Source organism: Perca flavescens, chromosome 8 (assembly GCF_004354835.1).
Source record: "Perca flavescens isolate YP-PL-M2 chromosome 8, PFLA_1.0, whole genome shotgun sequence".
Classification (NCBI taxonomy): domain Eukaryota; kingdom Metazoa; phylum Chordata; class Actinopteri; order Perciformes; family Percidae; genus Perca; species Perca flavescens.
In genome coordinates, this window is record NC_041338.1 from 35,487,922 (window position 1) to 35,515,461 (window position 27,540).

Genomic DNA, 27,540 nt, shown 5'->3' on the forward strand with positions numbered 1-27,540 from the left:
AAACCTGTAGGGGGAGCTCTATAGAGAAACCTGTAGGGGGAGGCTCTATAGAGAAACCTGTAGGGGGAGCTCTATAGAGAAACCTGTAGGGGAGGCTCTATAGAGAAACCTGTAGGGGAGGCTCTATAGAGAAACCTGTAGGGGAGCTCTATAGAAAAACCTGTAGGGGAGGCTCTATAGAGAAACCTGTAGGGGGAGGCTCTATAGAGAAACCTGTAGGGGGAGCTCTATAGAGAAACCTGTAGGGGGAGCTCTATAGAGAAACCTGTAGGGGGAGCTCTATAGAGAAACCTGTAGGGGAGGCTCTATAGAGAAACCTGTAGGGGAGGCTCTATAGAGAAACCTGTAGGGGGAGCTCTAGGGGGAGAAACCTGCCAGGAAAAACTGAGAAAACCGCAAAGAAATGGACAAAACTGCATAGCGCCAGCTAGCTTAGCATAAGGACTGGAATTCTCTAAAGTGTTATATCTGGGTTTTTTTCGGTCTAAAAGCGACCTGTACTGGGGGTTATGGGCCAGATTATTTCTCTCTTTCTTAATATTTGAGCTTAAGAGGTGCTGGTAGAAGGATTTAGCTCGAAAATTCACACTTGGTAACAACATTTTTGGAAGCTCAGGACATTTCTGGCACGGAGGATATTTTGTTCAGCTTTCACTTCTTCAAAGCGCTATCTGAACGTTAAAACCTGGTTTTATAGCTAAGGTTATTATAAGGTCTTGGGATAAACCTGGAAACATTTTCAACTCCATGACTTTATGTGCAGATGGTCAGATGCTTTGCATGCATTCTCTTTTTCAAGATTTTATTCAGATTTCCTAATACTGTGTATACAATCTACATCATATACACATCCTGCTGGGACGAAAACAAAGACCCACAATCCTGACTAAAAGCTAAACACATTTACCCCACAAACCACTTCAACCTCTTCACACCCGGCCAGCTTAAATGAAGTAGGTAAAATAAATTAACCTACACCTACAAACGTGTGTGTGTGTGTATGTCTGTGTGTGTGTGTGTGTGTGTGTGTGTGTGTGTGTGTGTGTGTGTGTGTGTACACACACACTGGTACGTGTGTGTGTGTGTACACTTGTATGTGTGTGTATGTATGTGTGTGTATGTCTGTATGCATGTGTGTGCACTTGTATGTGTGTGTGTGTATGTCTCTGTGTGTGTGTGTGTGTGTGTACACTTGTACGTGTCTGTGTGTATGTCTGCATGTGTGTCTGTGTACTTGTCTTTGTGTATGACTGCGTGTGTGTCTATGTACTTGTACGTGTGTGCGTGTCTGCGTGCGGGTCTGGATGTGCACGTCTTTGTGTGTGTCTGTGTACTTGTACGTGTGTGTGTGTGTCAGTCTGTGTGTGTGTGTGTGTGTGTGTGTGTGTGTGTGTGTCTGCGTCCTTGTACGTGTGTGTGCGAGCGTGCGTGCGTATGTGCGTGCGCTGACCTCCACAGCGTGGGCGTACTGCTCCAGCTTGTCGTCGATCTTGGGCAGCAGGACGAGAGTCGCCGTCTTCTTAAAGCTGTTACTGATTCAAACAAAACACACAAGTTACATTAGATGAGCATGAAACGGGCGACTCAGCACCCATGTGTTATTAACCCCTAGGTTTGTTTGGCACTGGATTTCGCTTTTAAGACATCAGTAAATATTGTATCGTGATCAAACTTGTGATTTACGCCCCTGGTGGAGAGGCCGCCTGTATTGAGGATATTCACCTTTTCTTCAGCGAGCGGTTCAGCGACTCCGTTCTCTCGGTGATCTGAAAAAAGAAGAAAAAAGTCTGAGGTCAGAAACACAGGACTTTTCCCCCACGTCGCCGCATCCACCCACGCGTGCGTTATTTACAGTTTGGCTCGGATTCGTCTTGACCAACTGCCACTTTGCTTGTTTGAAAGCCATGATGTCTCTCTCTCTCATGGGTGGGCCAAATTCTCTGGGCGGGCAAAGCAGAGAAAGGGGAGGTAACTTTTCTCCTTATGACCTCATAAGGAGAAGATTCCTGATTGGTCCATCTGAGCATCATTTTCTCAAAGGCAGAGCAGGATACCCAGGGCTCGGTTTACACCTATCACCATTTCTAGCCACTGGGGAACCATAGGCAGGCTGGGGGAACTCATATTAATGTTAAAAATCCTCAAAGTGAAATTTTCCTGCCATGGGACCTTTAATGCCATTGTTGCATTTTGTGTCTCTGTTCCAAGCTCTCGTCTCTTTGAATTTCCCTCTTAGTCTTTCCCTCTTAGTCTTTCAGGTGCGTTTTTCTAAGACTTGTCATCTCAAAACTTAGAGGATGTAAACCTGATGTAAAATCTAAACTATAGTTAGCTTGCCAACTCCACCTTAACGTTGTCCCCTCGCCAAATTGTTCACAGAAAACGAGCCGAATAAAGCAGTCACTCGTGGTGATAGCAGTGTGCGCTGTATGGATGAAGCATGTTCAGCAAGTTCATTTGACTCATTTAGAGGCCGGCTCTCTTCCTCGTAATGGAACTCCGCGGAAATCTGCTTATTATCGGAAGTTTATACGCTACCATGGCAATGGTACACATAAATGGCTGCTGCTCTGACCATTCTGATACTTTGATTTGAATGGAAATGGCCTTTCTATCCATTTTATTTCTATGGGTCTCTCTGTAGGAATCCTTTCCATAATGTTGTCAGACCTCTAGAATAATAATCAGCCCGTCAGCGGCAAAAACAGAACTTTTAGTGGACGGAAATTGAAGCTTGCAGACTGCAGCGCTCTCGTTTTGTTGTTCCCATCAGTCACTTAGACACTAAAACATAAAAACATGGCAACGGTTGAAAAATATAGAGGTTACACTTTAACTTCTAAATACAGAGGGCTTTAAGTCCAGATAAATGTTTAGTTTTTCTTTCAATCGTGTGCACACAAGATAAAAAGACACACACACTTTGTCATTGGGTCTGTTTACAAAATGACATTCTGTAAAAGTCAATCAGTAATCTGTATTGTAAATTAATGGATTACTCCGTCAAAAGGACAGTTCACCCAAACACAATACAACCTATTTTACTGTCTATCTACTCAAATTGTCCGTTTATAGAGATTCATTACTACTAGAGATGCACCGATAGACCGGCCGGTGTTCTGTTCTCCCACATGTTGGGAACCAGGTGAGTTAACCTGCAACATGTCAGCTGTTTGGACATTCTTCAGCGTGTGTGCAGAAGATAACAAGTTTACAATATGCAACACCTGCAAGGAGACAGTAGGGCGTGGAGGGACCACACCAAAAACCAGAATCACATTTCTTTAGTGTGATATTGGATGTGAAAAGAAGGAAATGGTTCTAACATTGCTCTTTAGAGGTGTGTGAATGTCCCACACCAGGAGTAATTTATATAGTTCTATTGTATAGTGATCCATTATCTGTTCAACACATGTTCTATTAAAGAAAAGATAGAAAATAAATATTTGCGTGTGCTGTAAAGTGGTTAGAAAAAAATGGAATCGGCTAAAATCGGTATCGGCTGGCCTAACTCAAAGAAAATCAGAATCAGCCTAGAAAGTTGTAATCGGTGCAGCTCTAATTATTATCCTTTTTTGCAAGAGCGTGGTTTCAATTTCTGAGCATTTCTGCTGATTACACGTTCAGACTTTGAAATGCTTTCCCTCGAAACTCAAACTCCTCGTCTGCTCAAACTGTTTGCACTCACTCCGATGTACCGGCTTTGCTCAATGAAGTTAGCGGACTACAACTATGCACAGAGCAATTTATATACATTTACCAACTGTCCTTTTAGTCGTTGAAGGTGTTTAGGAGATCGCTTTACCTTGTGAGTGGGAGCTTTGGGACAGAAGGGACTGAAGGCCTCGTCTCCGTCCGCGCTGGACGTACTCAGGCTCTTCATCCTCTCCGCTGCCTCCGTCCTCCTCCTCTCGATGTCTTCCTTCATGCGCCTCCTCTCCTCCTGGGAGTCAGGACACAAACACTGTTCAACTCCACGCTGCTACATCGACTGCACGTGCTCGTTCCACTTTAAAACGCTGTTGTCTGTTGTCCTCGGGTCAAATCTGACCCGCTTTCAAAGTCTCCGCATCCGAAATTTGAGTCTCTCTCAACCAAATTGCCCCAAAAATAACACCGATGGTTACATACAACCAGGGTCAAAAATGAACTTTTTCGCACACCAGCCAAATGGCTAGTGAATGTTCAAATGTTACCAGCCACTCAATATATAACCATTGTTTTTTTGGGCTGGTGAGTGAAGCAAATTTGCAAGCTACTTTCATATTAAACAGGAATTTGACTGGTAGATGGTGCTAATCGCAGGTACAATTAAGGATCAGTTCAGTACTCTCATTGAATTTGGGGTGTTTTTATTCCATTTTTATAGCATTTGAAAAAAAACTATGAAATCCATGGGCGTCAGTTTGGTTTGAAATGTGCTGGGGACAGAGACGCATTTAGAAGTGCATTTCCAGAAGTGCTGGGTACAATGACATTCATTTTTTTTCTCTTTTGCGCAAGTCATGTTTTGAAAGACGCTGTCCTGTAGCTTACTAATGTAAATTAATAAAAATGTATTCAAAAATGTGATGATGTCCGACACGTTTTATGAAGAAGAAGCCTTAAGTTTTCAAAAACCATTAGACAGGCATTCTAAAACGCTTAACGTGGTTTTATGTACCTAAACAACTATCAATGATTACCAAATTTCTCTCTCATATTGCTCATCATAACCACTGAAAACTGTCAAAAAGAATCTAACCGAAAGTCCTATTATTATGGACGTTATCTGACATTAAGCGTTTCTGCTTCACATTTTCAGCAGGGCAGCAGAGCGGCTGTGGGTTGACTCCCCAAGGTTCTCATGTGTCCTATAAGGTCCGCAGCAGAGCGGCTGTGGGTTGACTCCCCAAGGTTCTCATGTGTCCTATAAGGTCCGCAGCAGAGCGGCTGTGGGTTGACTCCCCACGGTTCTCATGTGTCCTATAAGGTCCGCAGCAGAGCGGCTGTGGGTTGACTCCCCACGGTTCTCATGTGTCCTATAAGGTCCGCAGCACAGCGGCTGTGGGTTGACTCCCCACGGTTCTCATGTGTCCTATAAGGCCCGCAGCAGAGCGGCTGTCTGTGCCTGTCCTGTGGGGATAGAGCTTTTTGTGGATTTGTTGGCATCTGTCGCTCAAGAATTATATTTGTTATGAACTTTATTTTTTTTTAACTTTGAGTTCTAGGTTTTAAAAAAAGTGGTGGGTACAAAATGATTCATGACGAAATGTGGTGGGGACGCGTACCCACCGAAACCGACGCCTATGATGAAATCTCTCGCTTTCTAAACCGTATCCTGACCAAACCGTGACAGTCTGTGATTATCCACTAAATTGTAACTATTTGTTAAAATGGTTCATAATTTCAGATTTTTTTTTTTTTACTTAAACAAAATTTGGTATAATCCCATCTAAATGAGGTTTATTGATTATGAATTCCAACAAAAAAAAAAAGTGTAAAACTAGCAGTTATAAGTTGATGTTAGTGGTGGTAGTGAAAAAATAAATAAAAAATTGCAGGAAAATTTGTTTTACGTGGGAGTACAAGTTTGCATGTTCAACAGGAAGACAACACAAGGGTTAAATCATGTACTAAATATGTAATATTTAAGGCTTTCATGCGCTGTGGTCACCTCCTCTCTGGCCAGCCGTTGCTGCTCCTCCTCCTCCCGGCGACGCTCCTCTTCCTCGCGGACTCGACGCCTCTCCTCCCTCCTCTTCTTCAGCTGCTCCAGCTCCTGCTCGGCCTCGGCCTGCCGGTGCCTCAGCTGCTCCAGCTCCTGGCTCTCCTTCTGCTGGAGGCCCAGCCGGATCTTCTCCAGGCGCCGCTCCGTCTCCAGGATGGCCTGCGACTCCTCCGGCTCCGCGGCTCTGCTGCGAAAACTTTTTTAAATATTAAATATTAAAAACTGTTTGGGTTTGTCTGTTCGGTATCTGGACACCCCTGGTAGTCAAAGTTAAGTTAAGTACTTTCTAGGGTTGCACGATACAAGGAACATTTGTGATAACGTTGTTTCATATTGCGATGACACTACTTGCGATAAATAAAAAGTTTACTCTCAGTATTCTGCTTGAACACAAACTGTTGAATTTAAAACTCACTTTTCAGTTACATTTTAACCCTTATGTTGACTTTGGGTCAAATTGACCAGTTTTCAATTTTTGTTTATCAGAAAATATGGGACGTAGAAATAAGCGCTGTAAATGTAAAGAAAACTTTTTTTTAAAATTGTTGGAAGAAGCAAAAACAAACTGAAAAAAGGCGTCAAAAAAAAGTAATTTTTTCAAGGTTGACGGGAAGACTGTAAAGTCAAGTGTAAAGCTCTGCTGCGAAAACACAGACGTGTTTTTTTTTTTAAATATTAAAAACTGTTTGGGTTTGTCTGTTCGGTATCTGGACAGACCTGGTAGTCAAAGTTAAGTTAAGTACTTTCTAGGGTTGAACGATATGAGGAACATTTGTGATAAGTTGTTTAATATCGCGATGACATTACTTGATAATAAGATAATAACTAGGGGTGTGCAAAAAAATATGTTATCTATTCACATTCGTATCCCTATTCAAGCTCTACTGATTCAAAATCGAGTCATAGAATTCCACAAAGCAATTTTTTTTTCTCGTTTTTTTTGATGCCATGTATACTATTGTCCTGAAATGAGTTTAGCTCGCCATTCCCAGAGATGGCGCTGCGTCAAATTCACATTGACGCCTGGGGCACTCTTGTCATAATCAGAAGAAGAACGAGTGCAGCAGAAGTAGTTTAATCGGCGTAAACAATGTCAAACCTCACTGAAAGAATTATTCAACCTGCTCCGTCCCACGGATGTATTAATATTAAGAGAACGCTCCATCCTCATTGAAGACGAGAGTTTGGACACATTTCGGCTTATAAAAACCTTGAGGTGAAGACGGAACCTGATAGGAATCATGCTATGTGCAGGCTTTGCAAAGCGAAAGTTAAGTATTTTGGAAACAACTTGATACGACAACTTAATGTTTTCAGTATTCTGCTTGAATAAAACAAACTGAATTTAAAGGAAATCCTTTCCAACTTTCTTTTCTTTCCAAATGAAACATTAAAATTGAATATAAAAGGCAACACTTAAAAAAAGAAAGAATGCAAGTTCCATTTTCAAGTGCAGTTCTGATATTTTCTTTCAACTTACAAAAAAAAAAAAAAAAAAATCGGAGTGTGTTTCGCGATATGCGTCGGCCTTTTCGCGATGAGTTTATTGCACCATTTGATATTGTGATGACGATTAAAAATTAAATTATATATTGTGCGGCCCTCTATTACTTTGTCTTTTTAAATAATCAGATTTTCTGTTTATTCTCCGATGGATATCTACCGCTGTACTGGCTGACAAAAGTCAAACATTTGTCATTTTCATTTCTAAAATAGTAAACTGACGGTTTACTGCCGATTGAATCCATTTGAAACATGGCCAAAACTAAGTGGACACCCCTGAAAGTCAAAGTCCAGTTCTTTCTGAATACTCTGAATATCCTCCGATAATCGGGCTGACAATAGTTAAACATTTGTCATTTTCCCAAAGCTCATTACTAGAGCCCGGCCGATATTAGGCATTTTCCAATCTACCGGTATCAGCATTTATAATGGCCAATAAATTAATATTTAAACTGCATTATCATTATTTTAGTGAGGACTCATAAATAACTAATGTTAAGGAAATCTGTTCATGTTTTGTTACACGTTACTGGATTATTTTTTTTTTTAAATATATATTGGCCGATATATCAGATTTTTAGCTCACCAAATATATGTATTGATATCGGCCTTAAAAATCTTTTATCGGTCAGGCTCTACTCAGTATACACCACAGCCATACTTATAAACACACTACACACCTGGTGGGTCTTTTTGTCGTCTTGCTCTTGTATGACGTCACTTCCTCTTTGGTTGAGTCTCCGTTGCCGAGTTTCGACTCTTGGTGAAGGAACACCTTGGACGTGTAGGAGATTTTCACGTCTTTTCTTTTCTCCATCTGAAAAGAAAAAGTTCCACAAAACATCTTTTCAAACATTACATTACATGTCATTTAGCTGACACTTTTATATTTAAAAATTGCTATATGTGTCAGAGGTCACACGCCTCTGGAGCAACTAGGGGTTAAGTGTCTTGCTCAGGGACACATTGGTTGATGTATGCAGTGGGAATCAAACCCAGATCTCCAACACTAAAGGCATTGTGTCATATCCACTGCGCCATCACCACCCCACGCCGTGTAATGTTTAGTCAGTTGCCAGGGAAACCTGAAAGACCTAAATGCCGCTCATAAAGAATTGTGACTTTAACTTTGTTTAACTGACTTGGTCCTGTCTCAAATTCAAACAAATTTAAAACCTGAAAATCTTGATACTTGATCGACTCGAATGACTTTGCGACTTGACTCACAATTGTTTCAATAACTTTAAATCTCAATTGGACTTGCCTTGAATGAATTCAGACTTAACTTGGACACCTGAGCCACAGCCACTCCAGTTGATCTGTACGAGTCTTTTGACTCGACTTCGACTTGGCTGAAATTACTACAGACCTCTCAGATTGACTTGACATTAATGACTTTAGACTTGACTGAGACTCATCTCAAATGACTAAACAGTAGTTGGACTTGTATTAAATCACTTGGAATATGACCTTGTTTTATTTGTAATTAATTCAGACTTGCCTCCAACCAACCAGAGGAAAGCAAGTTGATAGATTAAACTCCGAACACATCTTCCTTTTTTAAGAATGACCTCAAAGCCGATTCCAAAGACCGCTGTTTGCCAGCAGCAGCGGCCATCTTCTTCCTTCATTATGTTAAGCCCCGCCCACCGACTCTATACACGATGTGATTGGCCTGAATAGAGTTTGGTTTTTCCAGCTCGCAAGCCAACCGAGAGTTGATAGACTGACCCTGGCTGCAAATTACATTTGCTGCCGCTAGGGAGCGTCTAGATTTCTAGGCTATTAGACTCGTCTAGAACGAATTCAAACTTTCAAAACATCTCAGGGGTGGTGACTCTGGACACTACATCAATACATCTGCATAGGTGGAAGAGCCAGCTGGAACTTTTGGGAGTAGGCTATAATCTGGACTTGAATAGAAAGATAAGATGGACAATAGCCACGTCTGATGGCCTTGGGGTTTACTCCTCTTTTACTCTACTTATTGCCATCACCATTAATATGGGCTATTGTGCAGGTACAGTACCCTATGTTGTTAAGCATCACATTTCCCTTTATAATATGGGCCTGTCTTGTAGCACTACCGTCTGTTTACAATTTATTGTCCCTAGGGCTGCACAATAAATTGTTTATCGTCGTCGCAATATCAACTGGTGCAATATACACATCGCGAAAGACAAGATTTTTTGTTTTAGTTGAAAAAAAATATCAGCAGAAAACTGCACTTTTAGTGCATGTCATTTTTATAAAAAAATGTTAGAAATGATTATTTGTTTTAAATTCAACCAGAATTTTGTTATATTTTAGAAGAATACTGAAAGCAACAGAAAGGCAGAACTAAGTACACTAATATCTGTTAAAGTGCCCATATTATGAAATTCTTTTTTTTTTTTTTTTTATTTATTGTTATGTGTCTCTGGTGCTTCCACACACATACAAACTTTGAATAAACCCATCCATGCTGTTTTGAGTAAGATATGGTTTCTGAATGTGTCCTGCCTTCTGTCTCTGGGTGAGCAGTTTAAAATCGGCAGGGTTTTTTTATTTCATTAGCCAAAACTAGGTGGCTAACCGTAGCATGCTAGCTCGTTCTGAATGGCAAAACGCTGCTACAACACCCACACACGTTCACCATAATCTACAAAAGAACTACTTCCATGTCCCTGTTCGGCAGGTATTCCACGCAAAGTTGGAAGTGCGCCTTCATTTAGAAGAAGTCTCCCGGCTAATCCTGCCTGGTACTGACTGAAGTTGGAGTGTGATCTTACCTAGCTACTGAGCATGTGCAACTGCCAACAAAGATGTTACAGCAGTGAGATGTCTCACTCTGTAGCTAAAACAGAGACCTGAACACACAGGGTGAAAAGAGGAGCTGCAGCAACAAAAATATGGTGATTTTTGAAAATTAAACCATGTAAACCTATTCTGGTACAACTTCTAAATGCAAGTATGAACCTGAAAATTTGCATAATACGGGAACTTTCATTTATTGCAAGTAAGATAGTTATCGCGATATTCAAAAATGTTATCGCGTATCGCATATTTTCCTCATATCGTGCAGCCCTAATTGTTGTTACATTTGTCCTTAAAAAATTGAATAAACAGAAACAAAAAACAACAACTTTAAAACAGTTTGGTGAGAAACGTACCTCTGTATTCGGCCTTTGAATCTCCTCCCTCCTGGTCATCACTTCCTTTCTCTTCCTTTCGTCTTCCATCTCCTCCTCCTCTCGCTGCTTCTTCCTCTCCATCTCCACCGCGGCTCCGTCCTCTTCGTCTTCGTGCCGCTGTCTCTGGAGCCGGCTGGAGGACGCGACCGACGCCTGGACGCTCTTTGCGGGCACGGCTTTGTTGATGGCGTTCTCCTCTTCGTCGTCGTCCTCCTCACCTCCGTGGCCGAGCTCCTGCAGGCGCTGCTGCCTCTGTCTCTCTCGGCGCTGAGTCCAGTCGCTGAAGCCTTCGTCCTCCTCCAGGGACGGAGAGCCGCTGGGCTTCAGGGCGCCGTTGTACCTGGGGAGAGTCGGGTAAGAAGTTAAAAACTGGTGTGACGCAGCAGCAGGTGTTTCAGGTTTTAAACCACAGACTGTTAATATTAGTGGACCGAGCATGTGTGAAGTCACCCGTTTGTTTGTGGAGATCTGCTATGAGCATCGACACACATTAGACCCCGTTGCTCTGGACGGAGACCAGTGAAGGCTATTAGAAGCACTTTTCCGGTGATCTCTTCCTTTACTGCGCAGCCTCCAAAAAAAAAAAATGGCGGTCAGTGGAATGCTAACAAGAGGTGATACCTTTGTAGCAACAAAGCGAAGATCACCCCCTTGGCTATGAGTCGTGGACTTTGTAGTTACGGGCGCAGCCATCCTGGTTACGGATGTGACGATTTTAGACGAGAGGGAGGAGCCATAGACCATCAGGCGCCATCTGACTGACGTTAGCTGAGAGTTGGCAACGCTGCTTACTCTCTACGTTACGTTATACACTTTCACTGGCAATCGCACCCCCTGCTTTATCGCTGATTTTAAAATCAGCGAGACCATAATTCAAAAACTGAACATCATTCTGTTTTGCAGAAGACTTAAAACTAGCGATTGAGACCATAAACTCATTATGAAAATGTTTAATGAGGTAATAAATCAAGTGAGAAGCGGGTCACTTTCTCCTAGACTTCTACAGAAACCAACCTCCTTTTGCAACTGCACGTTTCGCCCCCTGCAGGAAGTCAGATATAATGCAGGTTTAAGGAGTCTCCCCTGCAGGAAGTCAGATATAATGCAGGTTTAAGGAGTCTCCCCCTGCTGGTAGTCAGATATAATTCAGGTTAAAGGAGTCTCCCCCTGCTGGTAGTCAGATATAATGCAGGTTAAAGGAGTCTCCCCCTGCTGGTAGTCCGATATAATGCAGGTTAAAGGAGTCTCCCCCTGCTGGTAGTCAGATATAATGCAGGTTAAAGGAGTCTCCCCCTGCTGGTAGTCAGATATAATGCAGGTTAAAGGAGTCTCCCCCTGCTGGTAGTCAGATATAATGCAGGTTTAAGGAGTCTCCCCCTGCTGGAATTCAGATATAATGCAGGTTTACGGCATTTGCAGCAATTCACCGAACCGGATGCATTGTCCATTAATATTATACATTCTATGTTTTAAACTCTGTTCAGTGTCGGTTCCGTAATATTTTACGGACCTGAAAGGCTGCCAGGAACCCAGAAATGTTTTTTAGTAGTGCCGGGACGATAGGCTTCTCCCCCCGATTCGTATATAAATAAAGAAGAATGGACTTCGCCAATTTACATATTCCATGTTGAGCACCATAAGATTTTAACACACTTATCTAACTACACTACATCACTTTAACACACTGTACCGTTAACTGCTTTAACAGTTTTTAAAATGTGTATCTGATTTTATATATTATTCTTATGTACGTCTGTATGATTGTTGTCTTTTCCTGTTGCACTGCAGGTGGCTGGTGGAGAACAGTCTTTATTTTCTTTGTGTGTAAGTAAACACGGAAGTATGACAAATTTATCTATATCTGAACGGTTCTTGGACACACTGTTGTGAAGAGAGCGTCGCGTCACCATTTCCGCCTCTATGTTCCAAGTTTAACAGCTGAAACGTATCAGCGGTGCAGCAGATTAAACAGAGCAGGGTCAAACATTTCTCCACTGATTAGCTTCTGTAATCACAGAGACATTAGCAACAGAGATTAGCCTCCGCCTCAGCTGAAATAACAAACCAGTAAAAACAGGAAATGGAAAACTGGTCAGTCATATTAGGTATGTGTCTGGGATTCTTTGTTTGACATTTATTTCACAAAGCGCATTCATGAAGTGGGTCATAACTGCAGGTCTTTTATTATAATGCCCTTTCTACACAATGAGATTTGAATGTTTTACCGTTCAAAGACGAATAAAATGCAACTATGACGAAATACAGTATTGCCAGTACACATAAAGCCGACTAGTATCAGGCAGTCTCATCTGGGCCTCAGGACAGAGGACTGAATCACATCGTGGGTGTAGGTAAGCAAGTAATGAGTATGAAGAGAGACAACGGTATGGAGACAACGGTACACAGTAGTATTAAAGACTGAAACTCTGCGTAAAGTCTGATTTCTGGTTCTGTGGAGGCTCCATGCAGAGCTTTCGCCGTAGCCTTCTTAAGTGGCCTATAGTTTATACTTGTGCGTTGGTGTGTGCGTCCATCTCTTAAAGAGTAATAGCAGGGCCGGCATGTGTGTGTGTGGGGTGTGTGTGTGTGGAGTGAGTGGTAGAGCGAGTGAGAGAGGGACAGTGACTCTAGAGACAGTGTCTCCTCTGTGCTTTCTGACCACGGTGGGAAATTTGCAGCAGGAGAAGTTAACCATCTTTGATTTCATGTTTATGGATAAGGAGAAACAGGAAATGAGTCGGGGGGAAATGCAACACTACGTGTGTCACTGCCACCTGTAGTTAAATTTTTTGAGAGGTGCACGTCAGGCTATGGCATAGGGTGGGTATCTCCACGTACATAGCCATGGTGTCGATTTACCACAGAAGCATAAACTGGCCCTTAGGTAGAAGGGTTACAACACAAGCTTTTCACCCATGGGGACCAAGGTGGGTTTCCCGCTCGTGTCCTGTGTATGACTTAACGTACATCTTTGAACCCCACCAACGATCTTTTTCTAAACCTAAGTGGTTATACCATGCACATTAATAAAATGACACAAAAGGGTTACCCAGAGTGTTAAAAAAGTGACCAAGTGTCCACATTTGACAAGTTGGGAATGAGGGTAGTAAAAAACACAAGACAATGACTCAAGATAATTCAACGTCAGAGAGAAATGTATTCATAAATTATATTAGAAAATAACTAGAGATGGTCCGATACCATTTTTTGCTTCCCGATACCAATACCTGAACATGCGTATTGGCCGATACTGAGTACCGATCTGATACCACTGTGTCATATATTTTATTATGTTTTAACAGCTGTATACTACTATCCCTGTATGGATGCGATATTATTTCTATCTTTGTTGTCGGTCTGGCTCAGGTTAAACTCTTTGTGAAACATGAACAAACACAAACAATGAATGCCCCAGAACTTTTTTATTCTCCAGTTTGACCGTCCGTTATAACGGAAAAAAAACATAAACTACTTTGACGTAGATTTTCTTTAGGGCTTTATTACGTGGTATCAGATTGATGCGTGAACTCCAATGCTTCCCGATACAGATACCAGCATTTTAGGCAGTATCGGACCCGGTATCTGTATCGGAACCTCTCTAAAAATAACCAGACCAGAGAACCAAAGAGTTACTTAACAAATTGCCCTGAAATTTCAACACAGAACTAACGATATTTGTGGAGTCGGATTAAACATTTGAACATCGTAGATTAACCCTGCCGCTCCCGCCGGTGCTGCGGTCTGAACCCAGGATGTGCCGGAGTAAATCATCCATCAACGCACAGCCTCCACAGAGCTGCACCTGCGCCCCTCCAAAGGGAAATCCCTGCAAAATGCAGTACGACCTAAATAACTTCGTATTTAAAGTTGGAACTTTTAAGTGTTGATAAAGTGGTCAGACACATTGTCAATAATCAGCAAAGCCTCTCCGGCTGCTCCCCCTTCGGGTGAGGAAACTTAATAAAAGTGTGTTTTGTGTTCCCAGGAGCTGGCAGAAAGGAATTCACTCAGCATTCCCCAGATGATTAAGACGCTCGGCCGGCCAGCCGACAGAGCCCCCGCAGCATGATGGGAGTCACCCAGCAGCTAATGGGCCTTAACGAGCAGCGACGTCTCTGTGTGAGTCTCGACAACTGGACAGATTCCTGACCGGAGCTAGCGAGTCGAGGTCGAGACACATCCGTCAGGTCACACCTCCGCCTCTCCGTTTTACCTCATTGTACTGCTCTTCTCATCGTCAGATCCTCTTGCTGGATTTCGGTTGCTAGTAGACTTAATGTGCTTCACTTACAGCACATGTGTCAAACTCAACTTCATTTCAATTTAAGTTCACAGCAAATTTTGGACCCGACTAGTTGTGCACCACTAGTTGTTGTGCACCAAATACTGTAATTCATACTGTAATTATGCATCACTGCTGTGGATAATTTGACCAATTTGCCGACTTTGAGAGTTTTTTTTAATATTCATTGGTACTTTTAGGTGAAACATTTTAGGTCCGTGTAGGCTAGAACACAGCATTTATATGTGCGTTTCTAAATATTTACATCTTCATGAGGAACCAATAAACTTGGAGCCGAGAGACCGGAAGTCAGACAGTATTAAAAGACGTGTGCGTTGTAGGCCGATTCAATATAGATTAGATCAGATGTAGACTCATTCATGTAACTGGACAGTTTAATTTAATTAAATTAATTTAAGTTTAATAAGCCTTTTTATGTTATTTTAAATTTTTTTACACGTACTGTAAATGTTTGTTTGCTGTGTCTGTTTTTGTGATTCTGTGTAACTTGTGTACTGTTGCTCCAGGGCTCCTTTGTAAAAGAGATTTGACTATCTCAATGGGACATCACCTGGTAAAATAAAGGATAAATAACAAAAAAAAATAAAAAATAATTTGAGCAATAGATTGATGGCTACTGCAACAGACATCCATGGGTTCACACTGGAGCTGCAAAAGGTTAACTGATTGGTTGTCAAACAAACTAATCTACTATTTTATGAAAATCAATTAATCAGTTGGAGTCATTTCTTATGAAAGTAAAACTTCAGATGTCTGCTTGTTAAATGTGAATATTTTCTAGTTTCTTCTCTCCGCTGTGACAGTAAACTGAATATATTTGAGTTGTGGAGCAAGACATTTAAGGACGTCATCTTGGGCTTTTGGGAAACACTGATCTACAGGTTTCACAATTTGACATTTTATTTTTACAAATAATCGTTACTTGCAGCCTTAGTTCAAACTGCCAGCTCTTGACTAGAAAGCAACGTAGCAAAACAGGGATTTCAAACAGCATTACATCACTTTGCTTCAGAAAGCCCTTTCATTACAGGCTGCAGCGAGCTTCACGTTGAGCCACCGTGGCCTATAACCAGCGGAGTCTGTGAAGTGACGGAGGAGAAGGGGTTGGAGGCGCAGGCTGTTATTTAGAGTCTGAAATTAAAAAGTCATCTGAAACGCACAAACGCTTTGACTCGGTGGAGATGCTTTGTAGTAAACATTCCTCGGTGGTTGTGTAATGAGAAAGCAGCTGTGTGTGTGTGTGTGTGTGTGTGTGTGTGTCCCACGTCAGCTGTGTGGCAGGAGGGACCAGGCCGTTTGCGGCATCTCCCAATGGAAACATTTGTTTTACGAAAGCAGCCGTGCGTGAGCGTACGACGAGCAGCTTTGGGGTTTCACAGCTGGGAAACATGACGACAAGCTCTTTAAAAAAGGTGCAGTTATCGCCAGAAAGAATAACACACAATCACAGCAGTCAGCAGCTTGGACAGGAAGTCGTTGGACATGAGGCGAAGGAGTGAAAAATGTTCTGCAGTTAATAACTTCCTGGGTTCCCATGATGACACGAACAAGGAATTCAACGAGTGTTTCAAGTTATATTTTGGCAGAAACTTTGTACCTCCATATTTCGTTATATGTTTTTTTTCCCCCCTTCATAAATCAATGCTATCATCACGCTGAAAGGGTTCAACAGTAAGAGTTGCCCGATGTAAAACGCCACGTAAATATATCAACCCACTCGCCTGTTCGGGCAAGTATTACAAAGTATAACAAATGCATCTAGACGTGCACATATTACTCCGGTTCTCCACACTACATTGGCTCCCTCTTTTAGAATAGATTTTACGGTTTGCTTTCAAGGCCTTAAATGTTCTGGTCTGGAGTATTTGTCTGAAATTTTTACTTTGCGGGAGCACACCCGGTCACTGCGTGCTTCAATCAGCGAGTTTTGGAAGTGCCAAGGTCAAGGTATAAACCTGCTGGTTGCTGTAAAGTGCTATATAAATACATTTTGATTGATTAAAAAAAAAAAAAAAAAAAAAAAGTTTATCTAAATGTTTTTGATCATTATCGTATCATGATTTATGATATTGTTCTCTTGCCCCCTGGCCCCTGTCGGAGAACGCTTGTTGAATGATTTGAAATGTGCCATTGGTAGGATTGGGCACCGAGAACCGATTCCTACTTTGGATTGGCTCAAAAATTACGATTCCAGTAGAATAGTTTCTTTATTGGAATCATTTAGAGCAGAGGTGTCAGACTCCGGTGACTCCACACAGAAAAACTCCCACAGAAAATGAGAATCACATCAAGGGGCCAGACATGTAGTTTATTGCTTTTATGTCATGGGAAAAGTCAAATATCTTTGACTGTATTATTGCAGGTCTCATATACTGTACGTAGGATTCTCACTTACAGTTTGGTCGACAAAAATGTCGATGAAAATGCCAAAAACGTTTGGAATAAGCATAAAAAATGTCGAGCAAACAAACGTTGTGAAAAGTCACTAAAAGTAGGTGGGCCAAAAAAATATATCGTGAACCTAAATGTATATAGGGGCCGGATCAAAATTAGCAAGGGGCCGGATTTGGCACATGGGCCTTGAGTTTGACGTGTGGTTTAGAGGATTTGGTTTCAAATCCGAACATCTCTTCCCAATTTAACATGTGCAAGTTTTTGTTTTCCGAAGCGGCCAGGCGCTTGTGTTGCAGCCTTGGAGCACAGTAAGGAGTGCTCTGGTGTGGCGTCATTTTATGTTGAAAAAACTGTAAAACTGCAACCCACCATTGAATCAAAATAAAACTCAACTCTTATTTGTGAAAATAGGCACGTGATCCCATTTCAACTCCACCTCTCAAAGAACCGGAATCAAAAGAAAGAAAGAATTGAAATCAGAATTGTTAAAATCCAAACGATGCCCAACCCTTCCTTTATCCTGGCTCTATCATGTAAAGCATGTTGTGCACTTTGTTGTAAAAAGTGTTGTTTACTTACAACTGTAAAACAGCTGGCCTGTACTTAAAAAAAAAAAAAAAAAAAAAACTAATCCATTATAAATCCAAAATAATTCACAGATTAATCGACTATGAAAATAATGATTAGTTGCAGCCTTGCTGTACTTACATGCTCTCCTCTGCCGGCGTCTCGTTCTCCAGTGAAGACTGAGCCGGCAGCGAGCCACCGTTTGTCCAGCGGGACGCCTCCCGAGCTCTCCGGCGCTGCTCCCTCTCCACCTCCTCTGCGTCCTCCACGCTCCTCTGAGCCGTCAGCCTGCAGCCGAGGGACGACATACTACAGTTAGCAAAGGTCTGGACTCTAGCACAAACTCAAAAGGTCCGGACTCTAGCACAAACTCAAAAGGTCCGGCCTCTAGTACAAACTCAAAAAGGTCCGGCCTCTAGTACAAACTCCAAAAGGTCCGGCCTCTAGTACAAACTCCAAAAGGTCCGGCCTCTAGTACAAACTCCAAAAGGTCCGGCCTCTAGTACAAACTCCAAAAGGTCCGGCCTCTAGTACAAACTCCAAAAGGTCCGGCCTCTAGTACAAACTCAAAAGGTCCGGCCTCTAGTACAAACTCCAAAAGGTCAGGACTCTAGAGTTGGGCAATATATCGAAATCGTGATATGTAGTAGAGTAGATATGGTCTTAGATTAGATTTTGGATATTGCAATATTGTAATATGGCATAAGTGTTTTTTTTTCCTGGTTTTAAAGGCTGCATTACTGTAACGTGATGTCATTTTCTGAACTTACCAGACTGTTGTAACTGTTCTATTATTTGCATTTACCCACTTATTCATATACACATTACTGATTATTTATCAAAAATCTCATTGTTTAAATATTTTGTGAAAGCACCAATAGCCAACACTACAATATCTTTGCGGTATCGATATCGAAGTATTTGGTCAAAGATCCTGATATTTGATTTTCTCCATAAATCGCCCAGCCCTACTGGCCTCTAGTATGAATTCAAATGTATCTTAATTTTAAACTTTTCATTTTCCAAGCAAAAATATTTACATTTTACATTTTTGTGATGGAAGATTTTACATTTAATCTGAGAAAATCCATCCATTTTGCATAATTTATGTTAAATCTTAATCCATCCAGAACTGCTTCCCCACTTTCATAGTGACAGATAAGGATCAGACTGAAGATAACCAGCCAATCAAAAATAACCAATTGAGAGAGATTATGTAGATTACCAAACATATACGCACACAAAATAGATTTGATTGCTCAAATTAAACGATTCTTTGTTTGCAACTAATGATTTATGATTGAAATGACACATTTACTTAATGTGACATATCTTCAAATCGCTTTTGTCAAAACACTAAAATATTCAGTTTGCAACAACAAAAAGAAAGTTCAGTATTGTTGCTAGAAGTGATACTGAAAGGATTTTGATCATCAAAATCAACTGATTAATCGGTAAAAAAAATATGCAATTTGTGCTGGCAGAACAAATGTGCTCAGAAATAACCAATTTAAAGCTAAAAACATGAATGTATCAGAAACTCGATGCTACAACTCCCGATTTCTCCCAAATCCCTGAAAATTTGCAGAAGTAATCCCCTAAATGCTGACTTTTACACTAATGTACTTTTTTTTTTTTTTTTTTTTTTTTCGCATTGCTCCTCACAGATGACGTCTTTCATCACTAGTTGGTAAAAAGACGTGATTGGTGAACAATGAAAGCTTAAAATGAGAAGCATTTGTCACGTATCACACCCGGCATGCTGACGGATTCCCGGTCGGCCCTCAGCCTCCTCTCTTTCTCAACATAGGAGTCAAGAGGCTGAGATCCGACATCTGCCGGGCCTCGGATCAGAAGTGTTTATCTGCGGGATAAACACAGGTGCGCTTCGCCTCTACAGCGTGACATCACAGCATTTATTACAAAACCCTGTTAATCTTTATTTATCCGGAGACCGAGAGCCAAATGTGAACATTCAAACATGCACGAATGACCCTCTTAACGTTGACACTGGGAGCTTTAATTCAACGACTTCACCTCCGCTGGCGTCGACATGGTACCAATGCACGTTTCTGAGGGGTCACGGTCTGATTCATGGTCCTGCGGAGGTTCCACGCAGAGCTTTCGCCGTAGGTGGCCTGAAGTTTAGACTTGTGCATTGGTGCGTGCGTCGATCTCTAAAGCCCGAGACACACCAAGCCGATAATCGGCCGTCTGGACAGTCTGGCGAGGTCGGTGACTCGAGTCTGTTCGGCGTGTCCCGTGCAGTCGTCAGTCTGGGGGGGTTGTCTGCGTTCATTTTGGCCGACCGGACATGCTCAGTCGGAGAAAGGGCAGTCGGGACTCACACGGAAATGGGGAGCAGAATGAGGTGACTAGAGTCTCTCAAAATCTGACGAAAATCTTTTAAACTGACCTTTGTTGATCTGAAATGAAGACAGATTCAGCAGCTGCGCGGCCTATTTCTCTCTTAAAATGTTTTCAGAAACATGTTTTCTCAGTGAACTATTTTAGTCCAATATGAGATCGTACTCTGAACGAGCCGCCATGACAGTCTGGCTTTGAATTTCCCGGAGAAACCAGACCCCACGTGAAGCGTTCGTCCAATCAGCTGCCAGTTTTCATATTTTTGGGAAACAATACAGATTAGCGGCGCCTGCTGTTAAGGAGACGTATTACGTCTCGTCTCTTCGGTGTGTTCCAAGAAACTTTTTGGACCAACTCGGGGAGACTGATCAGTCCGAGTGGCTTTTCTGCCGACGGTCGGCCGTCTGGTCGGAGTGTAACTGCTATAAGAGAATAGCAGTTGGTTAGTTTACATTTTGTATTATTGTGGAAGCACCAGAGATATAAAATAACTCCCCAAAATCACCAGAAAAAGTGATTTTTTTCATAATATGGGCACTAACAATTTAAAAGCAGGACTTTTACTCGATATGTCCCCACTGTGGTAGCAACAGATTTCATTAAAGAGTTTGAGGAGCAACCTGTGTTGATTTCTGGTATTAACTTTTCAATGAGTATCTCAGACATCTTAAAATCCGCGAGTGTGAGCCAGTCTGTGTCTGGTGTCGATGTTTATCCCGTTTTCAGGACTAACGGCTCAATACGCTCCATGTGGCTGCGCTGGTGTCGAGTTACTAAATTCCATTTGGCTCCATGGTCACTAACAGATCCCACATGGCTCCATCTGTTCCTCAACTTTCTTTAACGGAGGGATCGATGAAGGCTGGAGGGGGCCATGCTGTGACCTCCGACCCTCTACGCACCAACAATCTTCGAGCTGTGGGCGGTGAAGCCGAGGTCTTTAACCGATACATCACTTCCTCATCCTCCTTTTGTATATTCGTCCTTCCTGTGGGCAAACGCAGCGACGAGCAGACAGGAAATGGAGGAAGAGACCGAGGTGGAGAGGCCCATGTACAGCTGAATGTGGGTCAGAAATTCAGGCAAGCGTCGGGCCGATTCATGCAGTGTCGGACAAATGAAAAGTTTCCAGACCTCTGAAACGCTGCACTTCTACATGTCCGATTTGTTCAGCGGTGGAAGAAGTTTTCAGATCCTTTACTTCAGTAAAAGTAGCAATACCACACAGTAGGAATACTCTGTAAAAGTCATGAATTAAAAATGTTACTCAAGTAAAACCTCAAAATCTTTCCAACAATGTAGCAAAAAATGTGGACAAACTCAACATCCATTTCTGTTGTAATATCCATTTGTATGGTATTACACATTATATAATGATGTGATCCTGTGGGAGTCCCGTCAGTGGAGCGTTATTCTCGTTCAACGGAAGGACATTTCCAGGATAAAGCCCGACATCCTTTGCCGCTCACCGTCCGCTTTATGCTTGTTGTGGTTCTCAAACTCTCTTCGCTTCAAGGAAACAAACTGAGCCAAAATGTCTTCGATCATGCAACAAGGCAGGCCTGCTTGGTTCTCTCGGAGAACGATTTTAAAGATTTAATAATATATGGGGCGCCTGGGTAGCTCAATTGGAAAGAGCATGCACCCCATGTACAGAGGCTACAGTCGCAGTGGCCGCGGGTTCAATTCTGACCTACGGCCGTTTGCTGCACGCCCTCTCTCTCCCCCCTTTCATGCATAAAAACTGTCAAATAAAAGGGAACAGATTGGTCGGATTGCTGTGGATGAAGTACACCCGGAGATACACTGGTGAGGGCAAATGAGGTGATCAGCTGATTTAGATAGCTCACGGTACTGTATTGTGTCAGATAACTTTGCGTTTTCTTTTGCGGGGTGCAAATGTTCCACCAGAACCAGAAAAGTCTGGCCATGAGAGACCAGTGGAGAGACCAGGGGAGAGACCAGGGGAGAGACCAGGGGAGAGACCAGGGGAGAGACCAGGGGAGAGACCAGGGGAGAGACCAGGGGAGAGACCAGGGGAGAGACCAGGGGAGCGTAGGTGGCCTATTGGCTCTGGTCTGTCAGTTCACGCTGCAGTCTGGCTGTTGAAATCTGCCGGGCTTGGACCCAGCAGGCTGTTAGAGCTAAACTCTCGTGTTTCCTTTCTGTAATCAGCGCTGTGCTGCTCCGGCCCCGGCTCCAACATCTGATTCAGACTAAATGATTATTCCCCCCACCTCCTCTCAGAGTGATTCTAAAGTACCAGGATTACCGGCAGCTTTACTTCCTCCTTCCTCTTCTGTGTTTTATCAAACCTAAATCTATTTCTCTGGCTCGTGTCGTCTGATCATGAGAAACCCTGAGAGCGGTCTGGACTGCTCCTGTAAACGTTGCCTCTCTCCCAACGGTGGAATGCAACTAAGTACATTTACTACATCATAGTAGTAAAGTCCAAATCTGAAAAAAAAGGTACTTGTACTTTACTTGTAGTCTTTTTCTTTGCATGCCACTTTCTACTTCTACTCCGCTACATTTCAGAGAGAAATATTGTACTTTTTACTCCACTACATTCATCTGTTACAGCTTTAGTTACTAGTTACTTTATACATTAAGATTCATGCATACATTCAACACATGTAGTTTATAACATCTGATGCTTTATTCTAAATTAAACTAGCCAACAAGCCAACATTCTTTACTTTTAATACTTTGAAGTGCTCATATTATGCTTTTTAGCTTTTTCCCCTTTTTTTGTGCATGTTATGTTTACAAAGTGAAAAAGCCCAAAGTCCCCCCCCCAAAGGGACTTACCATCTCCAACAGAAAACACTGTTCACAAACTGCTCCAAACAGCTCTACTGTAGTCCAGCCTTTACTTCAGAGACAAACGTGGTCACTTTGGAACACACGTTATAATGCTCGCCTAGCTGCTAGCATGGTACACCCTCATACTCTGCTTCTGACTGGCTAGTAGTCCTTACCTAGGTACTGCAAATGTGCGACTCCCAACAAAGATGGAATACAAGTGAGACGTCTCACTCTGTAGCTAAAACAGAGAGCTCAACACACAGGGTGAAAAGAGGAGCTGCAGCAATGTGCTGTACAACAAAAATATGGTGTTTTTTGAAAATTAAACCATGTAAACCTATTCTGGTACAACTTCTAAATACAATAAACCTGAAAATGAGCATAATATGGCCGCTTTAACTTCTTTTTCAGTAACATTTTCAATGCAGGATTTTAACTTTAACATTTTTACAGTGTGGCATTAGTACTTTAACTTTAAGAAAAGGATCTGAATACTTCTTCCACCACTGCTGGTGTCCCCAGACAATTACAACAACATGCAGAAAACACTTTCCCTTCCTCAGCGGGAGTCGAGCCAGTTTGTGTAGCCGTCTCTGTGTAAACGGACACCAGAGGCAAGACTGAGCATGCTGCCTCCATCAACGCCTCCTCAGATTAAAGGCCGACTCAGAGCCTTTGAGCACTGCAGGTAAGTGTGAAGAGAAGTCGATGGACGGAGCAGCGAGACCAGAGAAGAGCTGGAGTCTTTAGATTTAACCCTCCTGTTGTCTACGGGTCAAATTTACGTTTTCTATATCAGAAATATGGGTTTCTTTCAACCAAAATGCCCGAAGTAGTAGAATTAAGGATCAGTTCACTACTTTAATTGAATTTTTGTTTTTGCCGCTTATAGAAATGTAAACCAAAGTGCTCTGGCCCGTTGAATCAAACAGTCTCATAGAAATGACAGTTCTGCAACTGATGACTACTTTCGTTGCCAATTAGTTTCTCCATTAATCCTTTTATCATTTAATCTGTGAAATGTCAAAAATAAGTGAAAAAAAATGGCCATTACAATCTCTCAGAGGCGTCTTTATGCAGCTCGTTTTGTGTCCTAAACCCAAATTTACCATCAAAGAAAAACACATTTGAGATGCTATAAGTATAGATTTGTTTTTTTTGCTTGAAAAATGAATGAAACTATTCACCAATTAACAAAAATAGTTGTCAATATAATTACTGTCACAAGACTAATCGTTTTAGCTCTAAAAATTACATCTATACACTTCATATATGTACTTACAAAATCTGACAGACTTGAGGGTTGAGGTGTATTTTTAACTATTAAAATTTGTTTTTGTCCCCCTTCTTTCAATCTTTGTGCTAAGCTAGGCTAACAGGACGCACCGAGATGACATGACATCCCTCTTCTCAGACTCTGGAAAAAAATTAACGGTATCCCAAAAAGTTGGACCGGTGTCACTAGCCAATGTGAGTCGAGCGCAGATGTGCGTTACACATGCTCCGATTTAAACGGTTTACGGCATAACGTGTCCTACTGACATTTGTGAAATCCATAAAATGATAAACTTCTCATGACAAACAATAACAGAAGATGTTTTAGCTATCTATGATTGTTTGATTGCTAACGTTAGCTCAAAATGCCATTCAAGTGACAGCCTTCGTTGCGTTTGATTGCTAACTTGTAGCCACCACTGAACCAACTAGGTCCAATTTTATTGTATTGGCATTACAGAAGTCTCTCGTTAGCAGGTTCTCGGAGGCTACTTGTCATAAAGTGACACATGCGCAACTCCCATCTGCACTCTGTCACAGTTTTTCGCCACACAAAGTACTAAACCTAAAGATATTCAATTTACCATCAAAGAAAAACAAAGTCCTCATGTTGTAGACGCTGAAACCAAGGTATAGTAGTTTGTTTTAGGCTTACAAAACGACTGAAACAATTCATAATTTGACCAAATAGTTGCACATTAATTTACAGTCCATTGACTAATAGTTTTAGCTCTAGAAATCACGCTTATAAACTTCATACTAACATAAATAAGACAGATTGAGTGCTGAAAGGTGCATTTCTTCCTTTTGATGGTTACTAGGCTAGCAGTTCCCACCTGCTTCCAGTCTTTGTGCTAAGCTAGGCTAGTTGGACGCACCGAGCTAACATCCATCTTCTCGTCTGACTGACAAAATGAGTGAACTGTATCCCAAAAGTTGGGCTTTTTCTTTAACAAACACTCTTCCCGTGTTTCGGAGACACAGCTGGTTGCTAGCAGATTTTGTGTCCACAAAGACCTCAGATCTGTGATCACCGACATCAGAAGCAACCGCCAGAAACACGACAAAACAAAGCCGCAGCACCACCTGCCAGCACGCCACCTTAAACCACATATCATCACTCTCCGTCTGTCTGCACTTGTTCAGGCTTTGGCTTTATTCGTCTCGCTGGAAGGAGAGTGAGAGAGGGATTCGAGAAGAAGTTAAAAGTATTAGCTGCGCTCTTTGTGAGCACACATGCTGTCATCGGAGGCGGGATGACTCGGCTGAGTGACACCGTAATAACACGGTGAGCTTTCAGCCGGGGGACAGACGAGGACGCTGGGAAGACGTTTGTGGGATGAAGTCACTGTTGTGTTGAGGCAAGTCGGGGCGGCGATGAGGGCCCTGAATCACTCTCCCACAACAAACGACAACAAAGCCAACGACACCTCCCAGAACATAAGTCACCCGACGAGTTGTTGGGAAGAAGCCTCGAACTTCAGTTTGACTTCTTGGAAAGACGGGCAAGAGACGTGCAGTCATTCTCCAACACGTCAGAGTGACCTGACAAACATGAATGACCTCATCCAGAGTGACTACACACACTAGTCAGGGTTATTGCTTCAAGAGAAAGTGGGGGAAAAAACTGCTGCACTTGACTCCTGGAACAAATTACAGCACTTCCATAACACGCAGTGGCTTCTAGAAAACCAGAGATTCACTCACTTAACTGTCACATTTCATGACATGGTACTCTTTGGATGCTTTTATATAGACCTTAGTGGTCCACTAATACTGTATCTGAAGTCTCTTTATATAGACCTTAGTGGTCCCCTAATACTGTATCTGAAGTCTCTTTTATATAGACCTTAGTGGTCCCCTAATACTGTATCTGAAGTCTTTTATATAGGCCTTAGTGGTCCCCTAATACTGTATCTGAAGTCTCTTATATAGACCTTAGTGGTCCCCTAATACTGTATCTGAAGTCTTTTATTTAGACCTTAGTGGTCCTCTAATACTGTATGTGTGGAGGTGGATGAACAATGTCTTTATCCTCATCTATTTTTGTTTTGTAAATTTATATGTCACCATTATGTGTACCTTTAATGTATAGTGAATGAGTGCTGTATGACTGCTGGCTGTCTGTTAGTCCTATGTCCCCTACCTATAGGGACTGCAGATGAAAAGTAGTTATTTTACTAATTCTGTCATATTTACATGGTGTATTTTATACAACAATGTTCATAATTATGCATGGTCCCTATAAAATAAACCAATAAAATAAAAAAATAACTCACTAGTGCCTTTTTGGATACTTTATAAATCTGGTTTTAAACTTGCAAGCTTCTGCTTGTAACTGCTTTACATAATTGTACTTTTTTTTGGCATCCTTATCCTAATTTATTTATCAAATAATTTTTCCAAGTCAGAAAGTCTTTGTCTTTCCATTTTTCTTATGCTACTTTTTTGTGTGGTTGTGTTTTTGTCCTTGTAATTTGACTCAATGTCATAATAGGGGCCGCCCCTCAATGATCTCTTGAATATAAATAAAGGTTGAATGATTGAATGAATGAAAAGAAGTTGACGAGCGTCAGGGAAGAAAACAAACAATGTAAACTTTAACAAACCAAAATCCCCCAAAAAAATGCAGCAAGAGAATCTCTCTGTGAAGTCCAAAAGAAAATAAACTTTGTATCCGATTATATGCAAAGCTTTATTTTCTCTGAAGATGTCCAAAAAATGACAAGCAGCTAAAAACCAAGAGGGCGAAGGTGAAGAGGTGAAAGCCCTGAATGTTTCTTTGGGACCAGAGGAGCTGGGAAAGTATTCTGGTTCATGCCGGGGCAAAGGTTTTTAATACAGTTCCCACATTAGTAATTAAGGTCACTTAATGTACAAGTTGCCTTTGTATTAATAAGCTGTGTGTAAGATGAACTGATTTCTCCAATCTCTCTTGAGTAACTCCAGAACCCTGAATATGAGTTCTTATGTAGGGTTATCAGAAAAACATAATGGAAACAGTTATGTTCAGTAATACAATTCGTATTATTCTCATCAGCACGTCAGCTCTTTTGCAGCTTAGGTTCAAAAATTTATGCACAACAATTCGTATGAAATCATACAAAATTGCAGCGAACGACACCCACTGAGTATGGATGACGTCTGCAGTGCTATCAGAAAAAGATATAAAAAAATAGTTATGCTAGGTACTAAAACTGGGATGATTCTCAGCATCTTAGATCTTCTGCTGCTTACTCAACGCAGTCTCACCAACAGATATCGTACGAAATTGCGGCGACCGATGTCCTCCGACAGTTACGTTTAGCCGTGTTTGCAGTTTACGTTAAAGCTTTAGTGCGTAACGTTTTGATATTAAAGCAACAGTCCCCCTACAGGTTGGAAGTGGAATTGTCCATTACGTTATGCAAGTTTGCCAGATCGGGTAGTAATGAGATAAT

The 27,540-nt window shown here is 41.8% G+C and overlaps 1 protein-coding gene across 4 annotated transcripts in view; it reads right to left on the reverse strand.

Annotated features, from left to right (window-relative positions):
- Positions 1-27,540, reverse strand: part of lsp1a (lymphocyte specific protein 1 a) — a 69,917-nt gene that overhangs the window by 16,025 nt on the left and 26,352 nt on the right. For 2 of the 4 annotated variants that reach the window (XM_028584371.1, XM_028584370.1), the window contains exons 3-9: positions 17,792-17,938; positions 10,366-10,726; positions 7,894-8,030; positions 5,657-5,906; positions 3,806-3,943; positions 1,723-1,766; positions 1,451-1,532 (exon numbers count right to left, since the gene is read on the reverse strand). In XM_028584371.1, coding sequence (XP_028440172.1) covers positions 1,451-1,532; positions 1,723-1,766; positions 3,806-3,943; positions 5,657-5,906; positions 7,894-8,030; positions 10,366-10,726; positions 17,792-17,938 — 1,159 coding nt within the window. The remainder of the gene's footprint in view (positions 1-1,450; positions 1,533-1,722; positions 1,767-3,805; positions 3,944-5,656; positions 5,907-7,893; positions 8,031-10,365; positions 10,727-17,791; positions 17,939-27,540) is intronic. The other 2 variants (XM_028584374.1, XM_028584372.1) reach the window with 2 other exon arrangements.